The following is a 24,064-nucleotide window of genomic DNA, read 5'->3' as shown; positions in this document are numbered from 1 at the left end:
GGGGGGGGGGGGGTGGGGGGGGGGGGGGGTGGGGGGGGGGGGGGGTGGGGGGGGGGGGGGGTGGGGGGGGGGGGGGGTGGGGGGGGGGGGGGGTGGGGGGGGGGGGGGGTGGGGGGGGGGGGGGGTGGGGGGGGGGGGGGGTGGGGGGGGGGGGGGGTGGGGGGGGGGGGGGGTGGGGGGGGGGGGGGGTGGGGGGGGGGGGGGGTGGGGGGGGGGGGGGGTGGGGGGGGGGGGGGGTGGGGGGGGGGGGGGGTGGGGGGGGGGGGGGGTGGGGGGGGGGGGGGGTGGGGGGGGGGGGGGGTGGGGGGGGGGGGGGGTGGGGGGGGGGGGGGGTGGGGGGGGGGGGGGGTGGGGGGGGGGGGGGGTGGGGGGGGGGGGGGGTGGGGGGGGGGGGGGGTGGGGGGGGGGGGGGGTGGGGGGGGGGGGGGGTGGGGGGGGGGGGGGGTGGGGGGGGGGGGGGGTGGGGGGGGGGGGGGGTGGGGGGGGGGGGGGGTGGGGGGGGGGGGGGGTGGGGGGGGGGGGGGGTGGGGGGGGGGGGGGGTGGGGGGGGGGGGGGGTGGGGGGGGGGGGGGGTGGGGGGGGGGGGGGGTGGGGGGGGGGGGGGGTGGGGGGGGGGGGGGGTGGGGGGGGGGGGGGGTGGGGGGGGGGGGGGGTGGGGGGGGGGGGGGGTGGGGGGGGGGGGGGGTGGGGGGGGGGGGGGGTGGGGGGGGGGGGGGGTGGGGGGGGGGGGGGGTGGGGGGGGGGGGGGGTGGGGGGGGGGGGGGGTGGGGGGGGGGGGGGGTGGGGGGGGGGGGGGGTGGGGGGGGGGGGGGGTGGGGGGGGGGGGGGGTGGGGGGGGGGGGGGGTGGGGGGGGGGGGGGGTGGGGGGGGGGGGGGGTGGGGGGGGGGGGGGGTGGGGGGGGGGGGGGGTGGGGGGGGGGGGGGGTGGGGGGGGGGGGGGGTGGGGGGGGGGGGGGGTGGGGGGGGGGGGGGGTGGGGGGGGGGGGGGGTGGGGGGGGGGGGGGGTGGGGGGGGGGGGGGGTGGGGGGGGGGGGGGGTGGGGGGGGGGGGGGGTGGGGGGGGGGGGGGGTGGGGGGGGGGGGGGGTGGGGGGGGGGGGGGGTGGGGGGGGGGGGGGGTGGGGGGGGGGGGGGGTGGGGGGGGGGGGGGGTGGGGGGGGGGGGGGGTGGGGGGGGGGGGGGGTGGGGGGGGGGGGGGGTGGGGGGGGGGGGGGGTGGGGGGGGGGGGGGGTGGGGGGGGGGGGGGGTGGGGGGGGGGGGGGGTGGGGGGGGGGGGGGGTGGGGGGGGGGGGGGGTGGGGGGGGGGGGGGGTGGGGGGGGGGGGGGGTGGGGGGGGGGGGGGGTGGGGGGGGGGGGGGGTGGGGGGGGGGGGGGGTGGGGGGGGGGGGGGGTGGGGGGGGGGGGGGGTGGGGGGGGGGGGGGGTGGGGGGGGGGGGGGGTGGGGGGGGGGGGGGGTGGGGGGGGGGGGGGGTGGGGGGGGGGGGGGGTGGGGGGGGGGGGGGGTGGGGGGGGGGGGGGGTGGGGGGGGGGGGGGGTGGGGGGGGGGGGGGGTGGGGGGGGGGGGGGGTGGGGGGGGGGGGGGGTGGGGGGGGGGGGGGGTGGGGGGGGGGGGGGGTGGGGGGGGGGGGGGGTGGGGGGGGGGGGGGGTGGGGGGGGGGGGGGGTGGGGGGGGGGGGGGGTGGGGGGGGGGGGGGGTGGGGGGGGGGGGGGGTGGGGGGGGGGGGGGGTGGGGGGGGGGGGGGGTGGGGGGGGGGGGGGGTGGGGGGGGGGGGGGGTGGGGGGGGGGGGGGGTGGGGGGGGGGGGGGGTGGGGGGGGGGGGGGGTGGGGGGGGGGGGGGGTGGGGGGGGGGGGGGGTGGGGGGGGGGGGGGGTGGGGGGGGGGGGGGGTGGGGGGGGGGGGGGGTGGGGGGGGGGGGGGGTGGGGGGGGGGGGGGGTGGGGGGGGGGGGGGGTGGGGGGGGGGGGGGGTGGGGGGGGGGGGGGGTGGGGGGGGGGGGGGGTGGGGGGGGGGGGGGGTGGGGGGGGGGGGGGGTGGGGGGGGGGGGGGGTGGGGGGGGGGGGGGGTGGGGGGGGGGGGGGGTGGGGGGGGGGGGGGGTGGGGGGGGGGGGGGGTGGGGGGGGGGGGGGGTGGGGGGGGGGGGGGGTGGGGGGGGGGGGGGGTGGGGGGGGGGGGGGGTGGGGGGGGGGGGGGGTGGGGGGGGGGGGGGGTGGGGGGGGGGGGGGGTGGGGGGGGGGGGGGGTGGGGGGGGGGGGGGGTGGGGGGGGGGGGGGGTGGGGGGGGGGGGGGGTGGGGGGGGGGGGGGGTGGGGGGGGGGGGGGGTGGGGGGGGGGGGGGGTGGGGGGGGGGGGGGGTGGGGGGGGGGGGGGGTGGGGGGGGGGGGGGGTGGGGGGGGGGGGGGGTGGGGGGGGGGGGGGGTGGGGGGGGGGGGGGGTGGGGGGGGGGGGGGGTGGGGGGGGGGGGGGGTGGGGGGGGGGGGGGGTGGGGGGGGGGGGGGGTGGGGGGGGGGGGGGGTGGGGGGGGGGGGGGGTGGGGGGGGGGGGGGGTGGGGGGGGGGGGGGGTGGGGGGGGGGGGGGGTGGGGGGGGGGGGGGGTGGGGGGGGGGGGGGGTGGGGGGGGGGGGGGGTGGGGGGGGGGGGGGGTGGGGGGGGGGGGGGGTGGGGGGGGGGGGGGGTGGGGGGGGGGGGGGGTGGGGGGGGGGGGGGGTGGGGGGGGGGGGGGGTGGGGGGGGGGGGGGGTGGGGGGGGGGGGGGGTGGGGGGGGGGGGGGGTGGGGGGGGGGGGGGGTGGGGGGGGGGGGGGGTGGGGGGGGGGGGGGGTGGGGGGGGGGGGGGGTGGGGGGGGGGGGGGGTGGGGGGGGGGGGGGGTGGGGGGGGGGGGGGGTGGGGGGGGGGGGGGGTGGGGGGGGGGGGGGGTGGGGGGGGGGGGGGGTGGGGGGGGGGGGGGGTGGGGGGGGGGGGGGGTGGGGGGGGGGGGGGGTGGGGGGGGGGGGGGGTGGGGGGGGGGGGGGGTGGGGGGGGGGGGGGGTGGGGGGGGGGGGGGGTGGGGGGGGGGGGGGGTGGGGGGGGGGGGGGGTGGGGGGGGGGGGGGGTGGGGGGGGGGGGGGGTGGGGGGGGGGGGGGGTGGGGGGGGGGGGGGGTGGGGGGGGGGGGGGGTGGGGGGGGGGGGGGGTGGGGGGGGGGGGGGGTGGGGGGGGGGGGGGGTGGGGGGGGGGGGGGGTGGGGGGGGGGGGGGGTGGGGGGGGGGGGGGGTGGGGGGGGGGGGGGGTGGGGGGGGGGGGGGGTGGGGGGGGGGGGGGGTGGGGGGGGGGGGGGGTGGGGGGGGGGGGGGGTGGGGGGGGGGGGGGGTGGGGGGGGGGGGGGGTGGGGGGGGGGGGGGGTGGGGGGGGGGGGGGGTGGGGGGGGGGGGGGGTGGGGGGGGGGGGGGGTGGGGGGGGGGGGGGGTGGGGGGGGGGGGGGGTGGGGGGGGGGGGGGGTGGGGGGGGGGGGGGGTGGGGGGGGGGGGGGGTGGGGGGGGGGGGGGGTGGGGGGGGGGGGGGGTGGGGGGGGGGGGGGGTGGGGGGGGGGGGGGGTGGGGGGGGGGGGGGGTGGGGGGGGGGGGGGGTGGGGGGGGGGGGGGGTGGGGGGGGGGGGGGGTGGGGGGGGGGGGGGGTGGGGGGGGGGGGGGGTGGGGGGGGGGGGGGGTGGGGGGGGGGGGGGGTGGGGGGGGGGGGGGGTGGGGGGGGGGGGGGGTGGGGGGGGGGGGGGGTGGGGGGGGGGGGGGGTGGGGGGGGGGGGGGGTGGGGGGGGGGGGGGGTGGGGGGGGGGGGGGGTGGGGGGGGGGGGGGGTGGGGGGGGGGGGGGGTGGGGGGGGGGGGGGGTGGGGGGGGGGGGGGGTGGGGGGGGGGGGGGGTGGGGGGGGGGGGGGGTGGGGGGGGGGGGGGGTGGGGGGGGGGGGGGGTGGGGGGGGGGGGGGGTGGGGGGGGGGGGGGGTGGGGGGGGGGGGGGGTGGGGGGGGGGGGGGGTGGGGGGGGGGGGGGGTGGGGGGGGGGGGGGGTGGGGGGGGGGGGGGGTGGGGGGGGGGGGGGGTGGGGGGGGGGGGGGGTGGGGGGGGGGGGGGGTGGGGGGGGGGGGGGGTGGGGGGGGGGGGGGGTGGGGGGGGGGGGGGGTGGGGGGGGGGGGGGGTGGGGGGGGGGGGGGGTGGGGGGGGGGGGGGGTGGGGGGGGGGGGGGGTGGGGGGGGGGGGGGGTGGGGGGGGGGGGGGGTGGGGGGGGGGGGGGGTGGGGGGGGGGGGGGGTGGGGGGGGGGGGGGGTGGGGGGGGGGGGGGGTGGGGGGGGGGGGGGGTGGGGGGGGGGGGGGGTGGGGGGGGGGGGGGGTGGGGGGGGGGGGGGGTGGGGGGGGGGGGGGGTGGGGGGGGGGGGGGGTGGGGGGGGGGGGGGGTGGGGGGGGGGGGGGGTGGGGGGGGGGGGGGGTGGGGGGGGGGGGGGGTGGGGGGGGGGGGGGGTGGGGGGGGGGGGGGGTGGGGGGGGGGGGGGGTGGGGGGGGGGGGGGGTGGGGGGGGGGGGGGGTGGGGGGGGGGGGGGGTGGGGGGGGGGGGGGGTGGGGGGGGGGGGGGGTGGGGGGGGGGGGGGGTGGGGGGGGGGGGGGGTGGGGGGGGGGGGGGGTGGGGGGGGGGGGGGGTGGGGGGGGGGGGGGGTGGGGGGGGGGGGGGGTGGGGGGGGGGGGGGGTGGGGGGGGGGGGGGGTGGGGGGGGGGGGGGGTGGGGGGGGGGGGGGGTGGGGGGGGGGGGGGGTGGGGGGGGGGGGGGGTGGGGGGGGGGGGGGGTGGGGGGGGGGGGGGGTGGGGGGGGGGGGGGGTGGGGGGGGGGGGGGGTGGGGGGGGGGGGGGGTGGGGGGGGGGGGGGGTGGGGGGGGGGGGGGGTGGGGGGGGGGGGGGGTGGGGGGGGGGGGGGGTGGGGGGGGGGGGGGGTGGGGGGGGGGGGGGGTGGGGGGGGGGGGGGGTGGGGGGGGGGGGGGGTGGGGGGGGGGGGGGGTGGGGGGGGGGGGGGGTGGGGGGGGGGGGGGGTGGGGGGGGGGGGGGGTGGGGGGGGGGGGGGGTGGGGGGGGGGGGGGGTGGGGGGGGGGGGGGGTGGGGGGGGGGGGGGGTGGGGGGGGGGGGGGGTGGGGGGGGGGGGGGGTGGGGGGGGGGGGGGGTGGGGGGGGGGGGGGGTGGGGGGGGGGGGGGGTGGGGGGGGGGGGGGGTGGGGGGGGGGGGGGGTGGGGGGGGGGGGGGGTGGGGGGGGGGGGGGGTGGGGGGGGGGGGGGGTGGGGGGGGGGGGGGGTGGGGGGGGGGGGGGGTGGGGGGGGGGGGGGGTGGGGGGGGGGGGGGGTGGGGGGGGGGGGGGGTGGGGGGGGGGGGGGGTGGGGGGGGGGGGGGGTGGGGGGGGGGGGGGGTGGGGGGGGGGGGGGGTGGGGGGGGGGGGGGGTGGGGGGGGGGGGGGGTGGGGGGGGGGGGGGGTGGGGGGGGGGGGGGGTGGGGGGGGGGGGGGGTGGGGGGGGGGGGGGGTGGGGGGGGGGGGGGGTGGGGGGGGGGGGGGGTGGGGGGGGGGGGGGGTGGGGGGGGGGGGGGGTGGGGGGGGGGGGGGGTGGGGGGGGGGGGGGGTGGGGGGGGGGGGGGGTGGGGGGGGGGGGGGGTGGGGGGGGGGGGGGGTGGGGGGGGGGGGGGGTGGGGGGGGGGGGGGGTGGGGGGGGGGGGGGGTGGGGGGGGGGGGGGGTGGGGGGGGGGGGGGGTGGGGGGGGGGGGGGGTGGGGGGGGGGGGGGGTGGGGGGGGGGGGGGGTGGGGGGGGGGGGGGGTGGGGGGGGGGGGGGGTGGGGGGGGGGGGGGGTGGGGGGGGGGGGGGGTGGGGGGGGGGGGGGGTGGGGGGGGGGGGGGGTGGGGGGGGGGGGGGGTGGGGGGGGGGGGGGGTGGGGGGGGGGGGGGGTGGGGGGGGGGGGGGGTGGGGGGGGGGGGGGGTGGGGGGGGGGGGGGGTGGGGGGGGGGGGGGGTGGGGGGGGGGGGGGGTGGGGGGGGGGGGGGGTGGGGGGGGGGGGGGGTGGGGGGGGGGGGGGGTGGGGGGGGGGGGGGGTGGGGGGGGGGGGGGGTGGGGGGGGGGGGGGGTGGGGGGGGGGGGGGGTGGGGGGGGGGGGGGGTGGGGGGGGGGGGGGGTGGGGGGGGGGGGGGGTGGGGGGGGGGGGGGGTGGGGGGGGGGGGGGGTGGGGGGGGGGGGGGGTGGGGGGGGGGGGGGGTGGGGGGGGGGGGGGGTGGGGGGGGGGGGGGGTGGGGGGGGGGGGGGGTGGGGGGGGGGGGGGGTGGGGGGGGGGGGGGGTGGGGGGGGGGGGGGGTGGGGGGGGGGGGGGGTGGGGGGGGGGGGGGGTGGGGGGGGGGGGGGGTGGGGGGGGGGGGGGGTGGGGGGGGGGGGGGGTGGGGGGGGGGGGGGGTGGGGGGGGGGGGGGGTGGGGGGGGGGGGGGGTGGGGGGGGGGGGGGGTGGGGGGGGGGGGGGGTGGGGGGGGGGGGGGGTGGGGGGGGGGGGGGGTGGGGGGGGGGGGGGGTGGGGGGGGGGGGGGGTGGGGGGGGGGGGGGGTGGGGGGGGGGGGGGGTGGGGGGGGGGGGGGGTGGGGGGGGGGGGGGGTGGGGGGGGGGGGGGGTGGGGGGGGGGGGGGGTGGGGGGGGGGGGGGGTGGGGGGGGGGGGGGGTGGGGGGGGGGGGGGGTGGGGGGGGGGGGGGGTGGGGGGGGGGGGGGGTGGGGGGGGGGGGGGGTGGGGGGGGGGGGGGGTGGGGGGGGGGGGGGGTGGGGGGGGGGGGGGGTGGGGGGGGGGGGGGGTGGGGGGGGGGGGGGGTGGGGGGGGGGGGGGGTGGGGGGGGGGGGGGGTGGGGGGGGGGGGGGGTGGGGGGGGGGGGGGGTGGGGGGGGGGGGGGGTGGGGGGGGGGGGGGGTGGGGGGGGGGGGGGGTGGGGGGGGGGGGGGGTGGGGGGGGGGGGGGGTGGGGGGGGGGGGGGGTGGGGGGGGGGGGGGGTGGGGGGGGGGGGGGGTGGGGGGGGGGGGGGGTGGGGGGGGGGGGGGGTGGGGGGGGGGGGGGGTGGGGGGGGGGGGGGGTGGGGGGGGGGGGGGGTGGGGGGGGGGGGGGGTGGGGGGGGGGGGGGGTGGGGGGGGGGGGGGGTGGGGGGGGGGGGGGGTGGGGGGGGGGGGGGGTGGGGGGGGGGGGGGGTGGGGGGGGGGGGGGGTGGGGGGGGGGGGGGGTGGGGGGGGGGGGGGGTGGGGGGGGGGGGGGGTGGGGGGGGGGGGGGGTGGGGGGGGGGGGGGGTGGGGGGGGGGGGGGGTGGGGGGGGGGGGGGGTGGGGGGGGGGGGGGGTGGGGGGGGGGGGGGGTGGGGGGGGGGGGGGGGGGGGGGGGGGGGGGGGTGTGGGGGGGGGGGGGCTGGTGGGGGGGGGGGGGGTTGGGGGGAGGGGGGGTTGGGGGGGGGGGGGGGTGGGGTGTGGGGGGGGGGGGGGGGGGGGGGGGTGGAAAGGGGAGGGGAAAAAGGGGGGGGGGAAGGGGGGGGGGGGGGGGAGGGGGGGGGGGGGGGGGGGGGGGTAGGGGGAGGGGGGGGGGGGGGGGGGGGGTTGTGGGGGGGGGGGGGAGTGGGCTACGCCACAGTTTGAATCCCACCACCATGGGAACCTGTTACTAAAATTCTTGGATCCCACCACTGTATGTATGTACTGTATATTTTTTTCTCCGTTAAAGTAAAACTCTCTTCATGTTTATGAACTTCTGAGGTAAAACGGCTGGTCTTTTGAGAGATTCTAATTTAACGTGCCCCACAATCCACATTTCTGCTCGTTACTCTGCTTGACAGGATTATATTTTGTAAATATACCTGTTGCCCTTCAAAAGTAACACTCTGAATTCAGCCCCAAAACTGTTGCTGCTTTAAAATAAGCAAGCCCACCACTTACCTGTATGAAGTGGCAAGAGAGACTTTCCCACATATCCCGCAGGACTTTGGCTCCGAATTCCTCAAGACTTTTGACATAGGGCCGGCCTTGGGCTACTCCACCCCACTGGCATCTATACCTATTGGAGGCGGGGGGAGAATAGCACAGATATTGCTAGGCAGGGAATGAAATCAAGCTATCCCACTAAAGCCACCAACCTCTCTTCCTCTCTACCTGCCAAGTGAAGCTAGACCCTCATGATTTTCAAGACGGTTCTTCAGATCCACCATCCGTTCCTTAGCCGCCTCCGACTCAGCGGCAAAATCTGCCCTCCACGTTTCAGGTACAGAGCTGCCAAGAGAGAAATGGGAGCATGAGGGTCAGCTGGTGATTTTTAAATCGGCGTGATTCATACCTTTGGGGGGCAAACGGGGGGCATTTAGAATTTTAGGTAGTTCTTTCTCCTTCTGACAGCAAGTAGGGAGACTCACTTTCCACTGCTGGACTACATGCCAAGGATAAAATTCCAGATCCTAGATTTCTCCCCCAAGCCCTTAAAAAAAGTAGCTCGAAGAACCAAACAGGAATGGCCCCTTCCTACCGGGACAAAACCCAGCAAAAATAACAGTCCACCATCCTATAGATGAAATTGCCTTGTCTACTTTCTTAATGTCCGGATTTGTGGTTAGAAGGGACATTCCATGATGCTGTGTGTTTGATAGGCAGCAGTAGATTATAATTTAAGAACACTATAGAATCATAGAGTTGGAAGAGACCCACAAGGGCTATCAAGTCCAAGCGCCTGCCATGCAGGAACACACAGTCAAGGAGCAGCAGTGGCGTAGGAGGTTAAGAGCTTGTGTATCTAATCTGGAGGAACCGGGTTTGATTCCCAGCTCTGCCGCCTGAGCTGTGGAGGCTTATCTGGAAAATTCAGGTTAGCCTGTACACTCCCACACACGCCAGCTGGGTGACCTTGGGCTACTCACAGCTTCTCGGAGCTCTCTCAGCCCCACCCACCTCACAGGGTGTTTGTTGTGAGGGGGGAAGGGCAAAGAGATTGTCAGCCTCTTTGAGTCTCCTACAGGAGAGAAAGGGGGGATATAAATCCAAACTCCTCCTCTTCCTCTTCCTCCTCCACCTCCTCTTCTTCCTCTTCCTCCTCTTCTTCCTCTTCCTCTTCTTCTTCAAAGCACTCCCGACATATGTTCATCTGTTTGAAAATCTCCAAAGAAGGAGACTCCACCACACTCTGAGGCAGTGAGTTCCACTGTCAAACACCCTTGACAGTCAGAAAATTCTTCGGAATCTAAACATTCGAAAGAACTTTCTAACTGTCAGGGCTAGGGGTTTGGAGGAAAGAGACATTCGGACGTGATTTGCCATTGCCTGTCTCTATGGCTCATTCCGCACGTGCAGAATAATGCACTTTCAAACTGCTTTCAGTGCTCTTTGAAGCTGTGCGGAATAGCAAAACCCACTTACAAACAGTTGTGAAAGTGGTTTGAAAATGCATTATTTTGCGTGTGTGGAAGGGGCCTATGTAGTGACCCTGGACTTCCTTGGTGGTCTCCCATCCAAATATTAACCAGCCCCAACTCTGCTTAGCTTCTGTCCTCTGACCAAGTTAGGCTAGGCTGAACCATCCCAGGCCAAGGCACCCTTTCCTTAAGGTAGGTGGATAAACGAAGTTGACCCACACAGTAAGAACATAAGAACATAAGAACAAGCCAGCTGGATCAGACCAGAGTCCATCTAGTCCAGCTCTCTGCTACTCACGGTGGCCCACCAGGTGCCTTTGGGAGCTCACATGCAGGATGTGAAAGCAATGGCCATCTGCGGCTGTTGCCCCTGAGCACCTGGACTGTTAAGGCCTTTGCAATCTCAGATCAAAGAGGATCAAGATTGGTAGCCATAAATCGACTTCTCCTCCATAAATCTGTCCAAGCCCCTTTTAAAGCTATCCAGGTTAGTGGCCATCACCCCCTCCTGTGGCAGCATATTCCAAACACCCATCACACGTTGCGTGAAGAAGTGTTTCCTTTTATTAGTCCTAATTCTTCCCCCCAGCATTTTCAACGAATGCCCCCTGGTTCTAGTAGAGAAAGGAGAGTATTTTAAGGTAAACATCTTACTCAAGGAAGTCTGGTTCTCGGAGATAGAAGAAGGCTCTGGATCTGTCTGAAGGGTCTTTGCAACCATTCAGGAACTGAACAGCCTCCAGTTCGGTGATGGAGCGGCCTGCCGGGTATGACTTAACCTGCGAGACAATCGGAATCCGTTAATTTAGATGCCACGAAACAGCCTTTTGAGAAAGTGGCTTTGTGTGAGTTGTTCTGGGTTTATTTCCGCTAGCCACACCGGTTCCTTTATCATTTACTATCAGAATCTAGATTGAAAACTCTGTGGGGGAGGAAAAATTTTTTTGCCTATCTTAACTCTGTAAACATTGCCATGATCTGAAGTAGGCCCGCGAGGGTCGCAAGGAAGAGGCGAGACGCAGCGATATCATCCGGTGGAGAGAAGCCAGTGGCAGGAAGCGTGATCCGTGGATCTGGCAACTCTGCCGAGTTCTGGTCCCTGGCACCTTTTATTAGGGTTTCCGGGAGGCGGGAGAGCGGGAGGATACATGACTCATAGGGGCTGCGTACGTGAGAGAGGAAAAGTTCCTGTCCGGGCCTAATCCATACCTGGGGGTATGCACCCCTTTGTCTGGGGCATCTTGTGACAGTGAGGCAGGCATCTCATGACCTATGACCCGCGGGGGGGGTCTTGCAGGGACAGTGGAGCCGTGCTTCCAGAGAGGGGCACAGATGGCGCAGGTGTGCCCGCACTCTTTCTGAGGCTCTGCTGGGTTCGCGGGGCTCACCTCTACAACGATCATTGATAGAGAAGGAGTAGATATACATAGATTTTCCTCAAAAAGGTTTTCCTCAGACAGACACATTTTATATGTACAACAGGTTTCCCCGTAACTTACAGCGATCAGCTAGGAATGCTCGCTACCAGAAGAATGAGCAAACCACACAGAGAAATGTTCCCTTCGACACAAAACACATTTCACATACTTTTTGTAATGTGCACCTCACATCTTTTTCTTGAAGAAAAATAGGAAGTGCCTCACACATGTGTGTGTAGGGGGGTGTCCAGGTTTCTCCATTTTTGAGCTTTCGCTTAGCACTCCTAACCACAATATCATGGAGTTTTCCTGGAGCTGGCTGCCTTATAGGGCCAAAAAGCACCTCTTACTCACCCATTCGTACTGCGGTTCATCCGGTAACGAACAGTCTCCAGGGATGTGGCCGTACCGCTCACCTAGGATCCCGATGAACAGGTGACTTCGTGCAACTTCTGACAAGCAAAGTTCCAGCTGCCTGAAAAGAGGATGAACTTACTGAAAACACGGAGCCTTCTGGAGTCCTTGGAGGCATTTTTAAGCCACACACGTTAAAAAGGGGGAAAAAAGGCCAACATGCTTGACAAAGAACTCCAATATGCTAAACTCCCAGAATCCTTCACTTCTGCCTCTCAGTATACAGCAGAAATTTTGACTCTGCGTTTCTTTATGGCTGAATAGCCTAATTACCCTTGTTAAGAGAAGTAAAAAATTCCAAATGGCATCACAGATTATGAGTACAAAAAACTGTTCCACGGTAATGGTTCTGGAAATTCCACATAGCACTCAACAGAACGATTTTGTGCACCTGAACCAAATCATCTCTGCTGACACCACCCTAAACAGGCAGGGGAATACATCAAAATATAGCACTAAATCAAATGGGACAAAAAGCAGATATTATGAATGCTAACCAAGATCTAACCTCTGAGAAAAATCATTTAAACTACATGTTCCTTCCTGTTGAGCTAAGTTGTGCATACAGAAAATATATGCAGTGGTTTTTTAAAATGCCATTTAAAGAATCGGTGTGAGTAAACGGACTGTTATCCGGAACCCCTGTGATGTACATTCACAATACACGAGCACATTTTGTGATAGACCACAGCCAACTTCCTCCCTGCTCCTCAGGACACTTCTTTCTCTCAGTGACCCACCCATATTTCCCAGTTCCCAGAAACCCGATTTCCCAGTTCCCAGAGGGTTAGACTGGGAAATCGGGTTTCCTCAGTTCTTACTCTAAATATGGGAACACCACAGGGCTGTGTGTTGAGTCCGTTATTGTTCACCCTTATACATACTCCTGTCTATCATAATAACCCCATTATCAAATTTGTTGATGACACAACAGTGGTGGGGCTCATCTCTGGAGGGGATGAGTCTGCCTATCGGAGTGAGGTGGACTGACTGCTCTCATGGTGCAGGGAAAATAACCTGGTTCTTAATACTAACAAGACAAAGGAGCTTATAGTGGACTATAGAAGGAATAGCTCAGAAATTCAACCCTTGACTATAAATGGAGATCAAGTAGAGTGGGTGGCTAGTTTTAAATTTCTGGGCGTTATGATTAAAGAGGACTTGACCTGGGGCGTATAGACTGCCGTGGTGGTTAAGAAGGCCCAGCAAAGACTGAACTATCTGAGACTTTTAAGGAAACAACAACTGAATGGAAAACTTCTGGTGTCCTTTTACTGCCGTGCTATAGAGAGTGTCTTAACCTACTACATCTGTGTATGGTTCTCCAGTTGCACAGTGGCAGATAGGAAGGCGCTCCAAAGGGTGATCGCTACCGCACAGAGGATTATCGGCTGCCCCCTCCCCTCCTTGGAAGAACTCTATAATTCCTGAAGCCTAAAGAAAGCCCAAAATATTCTGAGAGACCCGTCTCATCCAGCACACTCTCTTTTGAACTGGGTTGTTCCACCCATCAAGAGCCGGCAGACGATACAGGTCTTCTTCAAAACTAGGACCAAAAGAGGCTTAGAGACAGCTTCTACTCTAGAGCTGTGATGCTATGCTGAACCTCCATGGCTTCGTGGTTGATGTGCTTGGGGCGGTGAAGGGTTGGGTGGAGGAAGCGGGAAGAGATGCGAGGATGGGGTATGGAGTCTGGTGTGTGCATCAGGGAATGCTGCTGTGAATTTAAGTTGATAAGTACTGCACAATGACAATAAAATGCTTATGCTAATACTCCAATGTCTCTCTCCATACTTGTTTCGCTGGGCCTCGTATTCGGTGATCCCCCAGCGCAGGTCGACATCCTCTATTGCCAGGCAGAACGGGGCAGCCCTGGCTCGTAATTCAGGGAAGACAGCCCGGACAAGCAGGTCGCGTTCACCGTGCATGTCCCGGAAGGTGGAGGAGACAAAGACCTTTACGGAGCGCCACCTGAGCGGAACGGAATGAGGAAAAGGGGTCAGGAAAACCTTTCCACAAATCGCACGACCACCATCTTGTCCTCAATCGTCACCTGCTCCGGGGGGCCGATATCAAGGGTTCGACTCCTGCTTCCGGTTTTGCCGCCGCCGCCCCTCGTGGCTCAGGCAGGCCGTGGATCTCGTCGATCTTCCCAACGTGCTCCAGGAACCGGGAGTTGCTATGTTCGGCCATGAACCTGCCAAAGATGGAAACGTATACTTTGGGGTTTCCTTGCTGGCTGGACAAAATTCTCAGTCCTGATTCCCTCTTCCGGTGAGTCCTTTGCATTGCTGCCAACCCGATTCTAGCAACCACAATGAGCCATCGATGCTCATTAAAAGAAACTCAACTATCAGCAGCCATTGAAACTTCTTTGATGATACATCCTCATATTCTATTGATAGCCAAGAAGTGAAAATCGGAGCAGGTGCCTGCAACTGAAGACTGGTTGAATGCCCTAACGCAGTGGTGGTGCACCTTTGGCACTCCAGATGTTATGGACTACAATTCCCATCAGCTCCTTCCAATTGGCCATGCTGGAAGGGGCTGATGGGAATTGTAGTCCATAACATCTGGAGTGCCAAAGGTTCGCCACCACTGTCCTAACGGATTATGAAGCAAACGACAAACTTTCATCCTTATTGAAAAATAAGGAGAATAAGGACTTTATCGAAAATTGGTCTCCGTTTTTTTGAAATATATGAATACTAGAAAAGAATGTAAGGATATTATGAGTTGTGCTATTTAAAACATAAGGCAAGAAGGACTAAATTCGTAAAGGTGTTATTATTTTTTTCATATAAACATATGCAAGAACATAAATGTAAATATAAATTTGTGTTGGATTATGTACAGAAATATGACTAAGTTAGAAAAGAAGAAGACTTAAGTAAAGTATAAATTTCATATTCTAAGAATGAAGCTAGCAGGAAGTCAAAATAAGATACTGCTTAAATAATATGAAATAGAGGAAGTAAAAAGAAATTTAGCAGAATAGTAAGGAAGATATGTTATATAAGTTCTATAAGATGATGTTGTAATGTTAGTTGATGCAAAAGGGAATTATGGATAAGATGAGGAAGTAGATATGATTTATTTGAAAGGTATTTGTAACATTTTAAAAGTACTTAAATAATGTATGTTTGATCTATGTTGATTTGCCAATAACTTTTTTTTAAAAAAAAGATGATACATCCTCATATTCAACAAATAGCAACAAGCAAGTTTGCTGTCTTCTATGCGGCTCCGACACACAGTCCGGCACTCACCTCAAGACCTGCTCGCTGAATCCGTGTATCGTTACCTCCGCGGAGGAATCAAAATTCCTTGACCATCTGAAATTGGATGGATGGAGAAGAACATTGGAGGATACCCAGTGAAGATCTCAGGAATTCTACCCACCTTCCCCCATGCAAGCTTTATCTAGAATAATTAGAATAATAATGCTCTAAGAGAATCAGCGTGGTGTAGTGGTTAAGAGCAGGTGTGCTCTAATCTGGAGAACCGGGTTTGATTCCCCGCTCTGCAACTTGAGCTGTGGAGGCTTATCTGGGGAACTAGATTAGCTTGTGCACTTCAACACACACCAGCTGGGTGACCTTGGGCTAGTCACAATCCTTTGGAGTTCTCTCAGCCCCACCTACCTCACAGGGTGTTTGTTATGAGGGGTGGGGAAGGGAAAGGAGATTGTCAGCCCCTTTGAGTCTCCTTACAGGAGAGAAAGGGGGGATATAAATCCGAACTCTTCTTCTTCTAATTCCAAGAGTGAGGGCCATCTGGCTAATTTTCCAAGCTAGAAAAATGGGCAGCTTTTTCTACATACGGCCTACTGTCGCAGACGTTGACGAAGAGGCATTGGGGTGCCACTTGATGGCGATAAAGCCTGAGGCACGCGTCGCAGGTCATCTGCTCAGAAAAGCTGCTCAGCAAGAGAATCATGTCCACCTGAAGGAGGAGAGAAGATACAGGAGGTCTCTCCACCTGACTTTTCTAACTTGAGATGCTGGGTGCCCAGTGGGCATTTGGGAGAACTTGGGGCCTTCCTCAGACCAATCAGATGCTCTGCCCTTAAGCCACAACCCCTCCCTGACCACAGCTGGTCACAGACCTTAAAAAACACAATCACACCCTCTCCCGCCAGGGCCCAGCTTTGGTTCTGCACTTGCAATCATTCAAGCAAATTAGACTTCTCAGGAAAACGCGCCACTGGCCAGGACAAGAGACAGTCTATGCTTTCACTTTGACAAACACACAAGTACAGTAACGAAAACAGCAGGGCCTTCAAGGATTGGCTCCTTTGTGCTTTTGTAACCCCCATGCTCAGAATGGGTTGACCCAGAAAGGGGTGGAGACTCAAAGCAGCAGCACAAGGCTGCAGAGCTCATGTAGTTGGAGGAGACAAGGCTACCAGACTCGGACCTTGGTTGTATAAGCCCTTAACACCTTGTTAAGGTAACTGCAATATTGTTGGGAACTACTGGGAAGGTAGTTGTTTATTTTTGCTATGTTGTAAATGTTGGAGTTTATTGTTTCAGGGTTTCTTTTTGTGGTTGTAATGGGTGAGAGTTCTCCTGGAAACCTTCATCATGTTGAATCCTGTTCATCAAGCCCTTGGAGTCTTCAGGAGCCAACCCACTTGCCAAGAAGAATTGGACTTGGCAGTATCAGTAGACTGTAAATATAAGGACTTGAAAATGCAACCTGAACAGGACCTTGAAGTGTGATGTTACATGTTGATGTTTGATGTTATATGTTAAGAAAGTAAACCATTTTGTTTTCAAAATTTGTTGTTGCAAACTCACTCCAAGTTCTGCCCCACAGAACCCACAGATAGAGGTTACACTTTCACCAGATGCCCCAGGACTCACTTGTTGCCGTCGAGCAGTGAGATCCTTGATTATGCTATTGGCAGTGATATTTGTGCAGTAGTCCTGTCCTAGCTCCTAACGGAGGGAAGAAGAGACAGTACGTGAGTTGCCGCCCGTGTTTGAAAAGCAAGGAAAGCTCAGACGGAAAGGAGGTCCTCTGAATGCCTCACCTGAGTTTGTAGGTGATGCACATCCTTTAACACGGCCCCTGTCATGGCGACGGGACCCAGGACCGTGGACTGATCGCAGAGGAGGAGCTGGGCCTGCTCAGAGGCAGAGTACACCATGGAGCCCAGCAGAAAGGCCATGTCCAGCGTCTAGAGAAGAAGAAGCATTTGCTGAAAAGATGAGGCTCTAATCCCTGCGAGGGACAGGGAAGAAATCACTGTAAAATTACCTAACCTTAATTAGCGTGAAGGGAGGGTCAGGTTTTGTCTGCTAGTTGCCTAGCCACACGACCAACCCGTCTGCAATTTCATCAAAGAATCTGGAGAGCAGAGGTGTCCAACGCGTTTCTTACGAGGGCTGTATATCACATATAAATGCGACTGAGGGGTGGGGAATGTAGCTGTCTCAGCTGGCCCCAGAATGCCACTGGGGGGCACCCGGCTACAGCAGTGTGAGGTGGCTGCCGCGGGGGGATAGGACTTATCAGGTCTGAAACCCAAGTGAAACAAACCAGCTCCCTCACTACTGATCGGGGTGGGGGGGTTACCTTGGATGGCCCCAGAATGGCACTGCGTGGTTGACTTGACTGGTGAGCCCACAGTAAGGTGGCATAGCTGCCTGGAGGGCCCAGCTTGCCACACCAGACCAAGACCGGGGGAGGGGGCTGCCTGAGCTGTCTCACAGGCCTGATAAGCCCCCTCAAGGGGCTGGCTCCATCTCTGGTTCCTGAGCCACACGTTAGACACCCCTGCTATAGAGTCTTTATCCATAGCAAAAGCTTGCCAAAAACGTTCAGACATTGCAATTTTTAATTAGAACAAAAACAGACAACTCAAGAGTGCATATTTTGTCAACAAGGTAGCCAGGAAGAGGTTTCCAAACTTTACTGATCTTCATAAGAACATAAGAACAAACCAGCTGGATCAGACCAGAGTCCATCTAGTCCAGCTCTCTGCTACTCGCAGTGGCCCACCAGGTGCCTTTGGGAGCTCACATGCAGGATGTGAAAGCAATGGCCTTCTGCGGCTGTTGCTCCCGAGCACCTGGTCTGTTAAGGCATTTGCAATCTCAGATCAAGAAGGATCAAGATTGGTAGCCATAAATCGACTTCTCCCCCATAAATCTGTCCAAGCCCCTTTTAAAGCTTCCTTACTGATCTTCCTAAAAATACCCTTTTTAAAAATTTCACCTCATTAAAATAATGAAAAAACAGGAAGAGACCAAGGTGGATTCCGCATGAGCCAAAATCAGCGGTGTGAAAACTGTGTAAACCCTTTTACACTGTTTAAAACCATTTCACACCGTTTTCACACCGCTGTTTTTGCCCCATGTGGAATCCACCTAAGAGAAGGAAGCCGGCTTCTTACGAACCGTCATGGGCTTTTTGTCATCCTTTTGGTCAGCACGTGGGCAGCTGATATCCCGCGCCCGCCTGTAAGGCTCCTGCATATTTTGGGAGCAAGAGACCAGAATGAGTGTGCGTCCAGGTATTGGGGGTATGTTGTGCCGCACAGCAAAACCAATGGCTGTTTCCAACGCTTGCCGGTACCGCTGTAGGATGGCATGGTTGTACTTCACTTCTCTGTGAAAAAAAGAAAGTATTTTTAAAGCCACTGATAGATTGCTTAGATTCAATGGTGTGATGCAGCAGCCGTACTTCAATTATGCACAGGGCGCTTGGCAACAGAATTTACTTTCCCAAACAATGGTGGTCATCAGATGGTTTTTTAAAAAAAAATCAGATAAATCCACAGCTAGTTAAAAGCGACATTCCTAGAAGCCCAAGATGTGGAAGACTGACAGGCAATGATGTCTCCTTACTACACCAGCGTGGTGTAGTGGTTAAGAGCAAATAGAGTCTAATCTGGAGAACTGGGTTTGATTCCCCACTCCTCCACCTGAGTGGCAGAGGCTTATCTGGTGAACCAGATGTGTTTCCGCACTCCTACATTCCTGCTGGGTGACCTTGGGCTAGCCACAGTTCTCGTTGAATTCTCTCAGCCCCACCTGCCTCACAAGGTGCCTGTTGTGGGGAGAGGAAGGGGAAGGAGCTTGTAAGCCACCTTGAGTCTCCTTACAGGAGAGAAAGGTAGGGTATAAATCTAAACTCTTCTTCTTCTGCACACACAGACTAGCTGATTATGGAAAGAGGACGCTGGCCTAGATTGACCTTTGACCTCTGTCTGAATACACAAAGCTGCCTTTGACCATCAGTCTGCCGTGTTTAGTCCTGCCTCCTCTGACTGGCTGCAGCTATCCGAGTCTTGCCTTTTCTAACACTTGCAACCTGAATTTCCCCCAGATCGGACTGGGAATGTCTACAGGTGAACCACATGACCTACCATTCCCCTAAACCCCCATGTGGGAATCCCCTCCACCCTCAGGAAGTACCTGGACTTCATCAGTTTCTTCTTCTCACACTTCACCAACCGGAACATCACCGGGACTTCCAGGAAGCAGCGCAACTGCCGACGGGTCCAGGAACGCGTCAGCCCTCCTGGGAGACGTGGGCCAAACTCCTTCAGGATACGTTTGATGATGTCACCGTTGGAAGGGAGGGGCTTGTCTGCTCGGTAAAAAAAGATCCCCCTTCAAGCCATCTGGCAACCCCACTGCCCTTGCCGTTCCTTAACAATGCTGGGCGGTCGGGAGAATGGATACAGACAGGTAGCAGGGGAGGTGAATAGGTCTGTAGCAGTGGACACCACTACAAGTCTTGGCTCTGGTACCTGCCCCCACCCCCCGCTCAGGGTGTGCTGACGCCAGCCCTGCATTGAGGCCTATATAAAGGACAATATCAGCACTCTGAATCTAAATGAGCCTTTATTTCCAGGAAGCTAACCTGAGCACAGAGGGCAGCCGCATTACCTTTTCGCTTAAGCTCTTCTTCCAATTGCTGGATGACCTTGTAGGCAGCAAGGAATCGAAACGGGAGCTGCCTGCTGCGGATCACGGAATCCTGAGAGGGACAAATAAATGCAGATGGGGTTGGAGGGGGGGAAAAGAGTCTAAAGGCCCCTTCCGCACGTGCAGAATAATGCACTTTCAAACCACTTTCCCAACCGTTTGCCTGTCGATTTTGCTATTCCGCACAGGAAAATCCAGCTGCAAAATGGATTGAAGGCAGGGGCGTAATGCCCATTGGGCAAGGTGGGCATCTGCCCAGGGCATCCACCTTGTGGGGGGCACCAAAAATGCAGGGTTCGTTTTTGGGTATTTTGAGTGGTTTTCAGTTTTTGACCTGCAGGGGGCGCAGTTTTTAGACTAGCAGCACCAAAATGTCAGCATATCATCAGGGGACTGTCCTTATTCTACCCCCCAAGTTTGGTGCAGTTTGGTTCAGGGAGTCCAAACTTATGGACTCCCAAAGGGGGTGCCCCATCCCCCATTGTTTCCAATGGGAGCTAATAGGAGATGGGGGCTACCCTTTTGAGGGTCCATAACTTTGTCCCCACTGAACCAAACTGCACCAAACTTGGGGGGGAGCATAAGGACAGTCTCCTGATGGTACGCTGAAATTTCGGTGGCAAAATGTCTAAAAGTGCACCCCCTGCAGGCATCAATGACCTGGTGCAAAAAATATTTTTGGGTCATGGTCGGTTGCTGCCCGGGGGGGTTCCAACTCAGGTTTTGCCCAGGGTTCCAGTTTGCCTCATTACGCCCCTGATTGAAGGTGGATTGAAAGTGCATTATTCTGCAGGTGCGAAAAGGGCCTGAGTGCTTCTGAGCATTCTCCCTGAAAGGAGTGATTTTGCTGGCTGTAGAGCAAGCTTCTCCTCAGCTCTTGCCTCCTCATATACAATGTACCTTAAATTTGACCGGTGAACTAGAAAGGCCTTGATATAGTGGTTTTGAGAAAACCTAGGATCAACAAGTCTGTGTGAGCCGTGAGCTTCCGGAAGTAGCCTTCCCCTCCTTCCCTGTTTCTTCTTTAACAAATATAATATCTCTTTCCCCTTTTCTATATTTTTAGTTCTTTGACATTGTTTTTTACTCCTCCCCCTATCTGGATCTGCATTACATGGATAAATGCAAATGCATTTCCTATAATCAGTTCTAAAATGTATTACTATTATTATTATTATTGCTATAATAGTTACGTTTGCTCATTTTATTTTCTGTTTTTCAGCTTTCCCTTTTGTAGGGCGCCCCTGTACCGGCAGGAATCCTGCCTGTGGAGGGGTGGGGGCCGATCGCACGGGAGCGTGCGAGCGGCCCCCGCAGAGACTGGCGCGGGAGAGGCAGCTCCACACAGAGCCGCCTCTTCCCCGTCCCCCCCACACTCACCTCATCGCCCTGCTGGACTACTAAGACCCGCCCACGCTGCCCTCCAACCTCCAGGGGTCGGAGGACAGCGAGGGAGGGTCTCAGCAGTCCGATAGAGTGACGCAGGACGACGAGGTGGGGGGGGGGGATGGGGAAAACAGCGTGTTCCCGGCGGTGCCATTCGCACCACGCCGGCGGGAACATGCTGTTTTTAAAAAACCTCCCTCCAGGAGGGAGGTTTTTGGGGGCAGCCTGACGCCGCTCTGGGGGAGGTGGAGGGAAGCCAGGTCGGTGCTGCTGCATTTCAGCAGCGCCGCTTGTGCGAATGGCACCTAAGGCGTCGAATTTGGGCCGTGCGGAAACGGCCATAGAGTTGGAAGAGACCCCAAGGGCCATCAATTCCAACCTTCTTTTCTGCAACTTTTTGTTGATAAACTAAAAATTATTTTTAAAAAAAGAACCTTGAGAAGGTGACTGAATGCACATCCACTTATCTACAAAGTGCCTATGATTTCCAATTTTTACCTGCTCAGCTAAAGAAGAAGAAGAGGAATTTGGATTTATATCCCCCATTCTCTCCTGTAGGAGACTCAAAGGGGCTTACAAGCTCCCAGTGGCACCTGGTGGGCCACTGCGAGTAGCAGAGTGCTGGACTAGATGGACTCTGGTCTGATCCAGCAGGCTAGTTCTTATGTTCTTATGTTCCTTTCCCTCCCCCGCCCCAAACAACAAGCACCCTGTGAGGTGGGTGGGGCTGAGAGAGCTCAGAAGAACTGTGACTGGACCAAGGTCACCCAGCTGGTGTGTGTGAGAGTGCACAAGCTAATCTGGTTCCCCAGATAAGCCTCCACAGCTCAAGCGGCAGAGCAGGGAATCAAACCCGGTTAGATTAGATTAGATTAGATTAGAATGCACCTGCAAAGGGACCCTGTAAAACCCGGAACGGATTGTACCTTGTGCTCCAGACGACTCAGAAGCCGTTGGTGGTGCTTTTCGCTCACCCCGGCCCGCAGGACGTTGCGAAGGTTTCGCAACATGGCCATGAAAGGCAGTTTCCCGGCATCTGCAAGGGAGACAGTCCAATCTTATTGGCATTCAGATTCAATCTGGATTAACACGGGATTGGGGGGTGTCAGTTTTCACAAGGCGGGGGTAAACGCTGCAAGAGTGAACTCTCGGATACCGATCAATTCTTCCCAAGCTTGAGCGTTGTTCCCCCGTTGACTCAGCTCCCGGTCCCAAGTGCGGGGCTGTGGAAGCTTGATGCGGGTGCCAGCTAGGGCCGAGTCCCAGGGCCCCGGAAGGCGACTTCGGGAGAAGGTGTGCAGGTCGGAGGGATACCTGCAGGGGACACAACAGGAGGGGTTCAGAGCAGAAAAGCAGAGGAGGAAAATTGTAGCCCACTCGGTGGTCCTCCGGCCAAATTCACATGAGGTGCCACAGCCGGTTAGCTGGAATTCTTCCCTGGGTGACTTTTGCTCAATCCAGTAAAACAGGAGTCCCACAAAGTAGTCATAAGAACAAGCCAGCTGGATCAGACCAGAGTCCATCTAGTCCAGCTCTCTGCTACTCGCAGTGGCCCACCAGGTGCCTTTGGGAGTTCACATGTAGGATGTGAAAGCAATGGCCTTCTGCGGCTGTTGCTCCCGAGCACCTGGACTGTTAAGGCATTTGCAATCTCAGATCAAAGAGGATCAAGATTGGTAGCCATAAATCAACTTCTCCTCCATAAATCTGTCCAAGCCCCTTTTAAAGCTATCCAGGTGAGTGGCCATCACCACCTCCTGTGGCAGCATATTCCAAACACCAATCACACGTTGCGTGAAGAAGTGTTTCCTTTTATTAGTTCTAATTCTTCCCCCCAGCATTTTCAATGAATGCCCCCTAGTTCTAGTATTGTGAGAAAGAGAGAAAAATTTCTCTCTGTCAACATTTTCTACCCCATGCATAATTTTATAGACTTCAATCATATCCCCCCTCAGACGTCTCCGATTGGCCCTCGTGGTCAGAGCAAAAGGCTTCTTAAAAGCATGCCAGCCTGTGCCGGCTAACGTCTTGGTTTCCAACGATCACAAAGGCAGGTTTCACTCACTTGCGCCCCAGGAGACTCATAACATGCAGGGCCGGCTCAGAAATATGAAGGCGCTGTATCAAGGCCTTGAGAGAGAAGCGATCCTTGGGGGCTGCCGGATGCTCCGTGGCCTGCTCCACAGGCTTGTCGCACTGCCGGAAATAAATGAAAGAGAGGAGGACTAAGAAGTACCCACAACATGTTCGAAAGGTCCCCATACAAGTTAAAAGGAACTGAGAGAATGCGTACGCTTGGCACGTCCCTCGGGTCTACCATTATCCACAGCCTGTAGCATCTCTCCTGCGGGGCTTCCAAACTTGGCCCCCGACCGACCCACAATCCCTGACCTGGCTCCCAAACTAGGCCTCTTTGATCGCCTCAGGCGACACTCACCATTTTTTGCAGAGCTACCAGTTTCGCCGCAAGGGTCCTGTCACGACCCAATGGGTGCTTTTTCCAGTCATCTGGGTCACGTGATCTCAGTTCCTTCAGAGAACACAACGACGGCTACTCAATAATCTTTGTTAACAGGCAGTGTCTCTTTGCCTCCCTGGTGGGTTTTTATCCCACCTTCCTCCCACGCAGCCATTTTAATCTTCGTAGCACCCCTGTGAGATAAGTTGGGCTGACAGAAAGTGTCTGGCTCATGTCACCCAGTGAGTTTCCTGGACCAAGTGAAGATACAAACCCAGCTCTTCCATTGTTGCCCTAGGTTGGAGTCTTATACTTTCCAGTATAATTTTCCCCAAAATTATCACCTGCAGAAGCTGAGGGAAGTAGTCAGTGGTGGGATCCAAAAATTTTAGTAACAGGTTCCCATGGTGGTGGGATTCAAACAGTGGCGTAGAGCCAATGGGGCTGGGTGGGGCACGATGGGGGTGTGGCCAGGCATTCTGGGGTGGGGGGAGCATTCCTGGGCCAGGGGCTGTAGCAAAGACGCCTTAAGCCATGCTGCGCCCGTCCTTAGGCCCGAGGAAAGCGAATGCATGCAGGCCTTGAGGCTGCCACGCACGCCGGTGCACCTCCTGCTAGACTGCTTCAAGTTCTGTGCGCTACTGCTGAGGAGTGGAGGAGGGGCGTAACTAAGGCAAAAATCACGTGGCAAAATCACCAATTAGTAACTCCCTCTCGGCACACACAAATAATGAGTAACCTACTCTCGGGAACCTGTGAGAACCTGCTGGATCCCACCTCTGGAAGTAGTGTATATTTAACAAATAGTGCCTAAATCTCCGTATTTCAAGAAAAGTTCTACTAGGTGCTGAAAAATTATTAAGATTATTCTTTTTTCATCTGATGGAGCTTTGTTTCCTAAGCCCGTCCGCTTGTTTCCTGACAAAATTTCACTCACCAAGTTTCCTAGCTTCAGAGTTTAACTAAATTATTTCAAATGGAGTTCAGCCCCACGGACTCTTTAGCCCCAGGGCTCAAAATCCCCAAACTCCTTTTGTTTTGCCCTTTCTCTTCCTGTT

General features: G+C 62.6%; 1 protein-coding gene across 1 annotated transcript in view; it reads right to left on the bottom strand.

Annotated features, from left to right (window-relative positions):
* The window catches only part of TEP1 (telomerase associated protein 1), a 77,601-nt gene that overhangs the window by 28,126 nt on the left and 25,411 nt on the right, over nucleotides 1-24,064 (bottom strand). Inside the window, exons 9-25 of the mRNA XM_048516757.1 lie at nucleotides 22,986-23,078; nucleotides 22,614-22,744; nucleotides 21,705-21,862; nucleotides 21,475-21,584; nucleotides 19,124-19,214; nucleotides 18,647-18,821; nucleotides 17,627-17,837; nucleotides 16,258-16,404; nucleotides 16,088-16,162; nucleotides 15,043-15,164; nucleotides 14,489-14,554; nucleotides 13,273-13,416; nucleotides 13,014-13,190; nucleotides 11,160-11,280; nucleotides 10,042-10,166; nucleotides 8,141-8,257; nucleotides 7,928-8,045 (exon numbers count right to left, since the gene is read on the bottom strand). Coding sequence (XP_048372714.1) covers nucleotides 7,928-8,045; nucleotides 8,141-8,257; nucleotides 10,042-10,166; nucleotides 11,160-11,280; nucleotides 13,014-13,190; nucleotides 13,273-13,416; nucleotides 14,489-14,554; nucleotides 15,043-15,164; nucleotides 16,088-16,162; nucleotides 16,258-16,404; nucleotides 17,627-17,837; nucleotides 18,647-18,821; nucleotides 19,124-19,214; nucleotides 21,475-21,584; nucleotides 21,705-21,862; nucleotides 22,614-22,744; nucleotides 22,986-23,078 — 2,181 coding nt within the window. The remainder of the gene's footprint in view (nucleotides 1-7,927; nucleotides 8,046-8,140; nucleotides 8,258-10,041; nucleotides 10,167-11,159; nucleotides 11,281-13,013; nucleotides 13,191-13,272; nucleotides 13,417-14,488; nucleotides 14,555-15,042; nucleotides 15,165-16,087; nucleotides 16,163-16,257; nucleotides 16,405-17,626; nucleotides 17,838-18,646; nucleotides 18,822-19,123; nucleotides 19,215-21,474; nucleotides 21,585-21,704; nucleotides 21,863-22,613; nucleotides 22,745-22,985; nucleotides 23,079-24,064) is intronic.

The sequence above is a fragment of the Sphaerodactylus townsendi genome, linkage group LG15 (assembly GCF_021028975.2).
Source record: "Sphaerodactylus townsendi isolate TG3544 linkage group LG15, MPM_Stown_v2.3, whole genome shotgun sequence".
NCBI lineage: Eukaryota > Metazoa > Chordata > Lepidosauria > Squamata > Sphaerodactylidae > Sphaerodactylus > Sphaerodactylus townsendi.
Note: the sequence above shows the minus strand (reverse complement) of the source record. Positions and strands in the feature narration are given on the sequence as shown.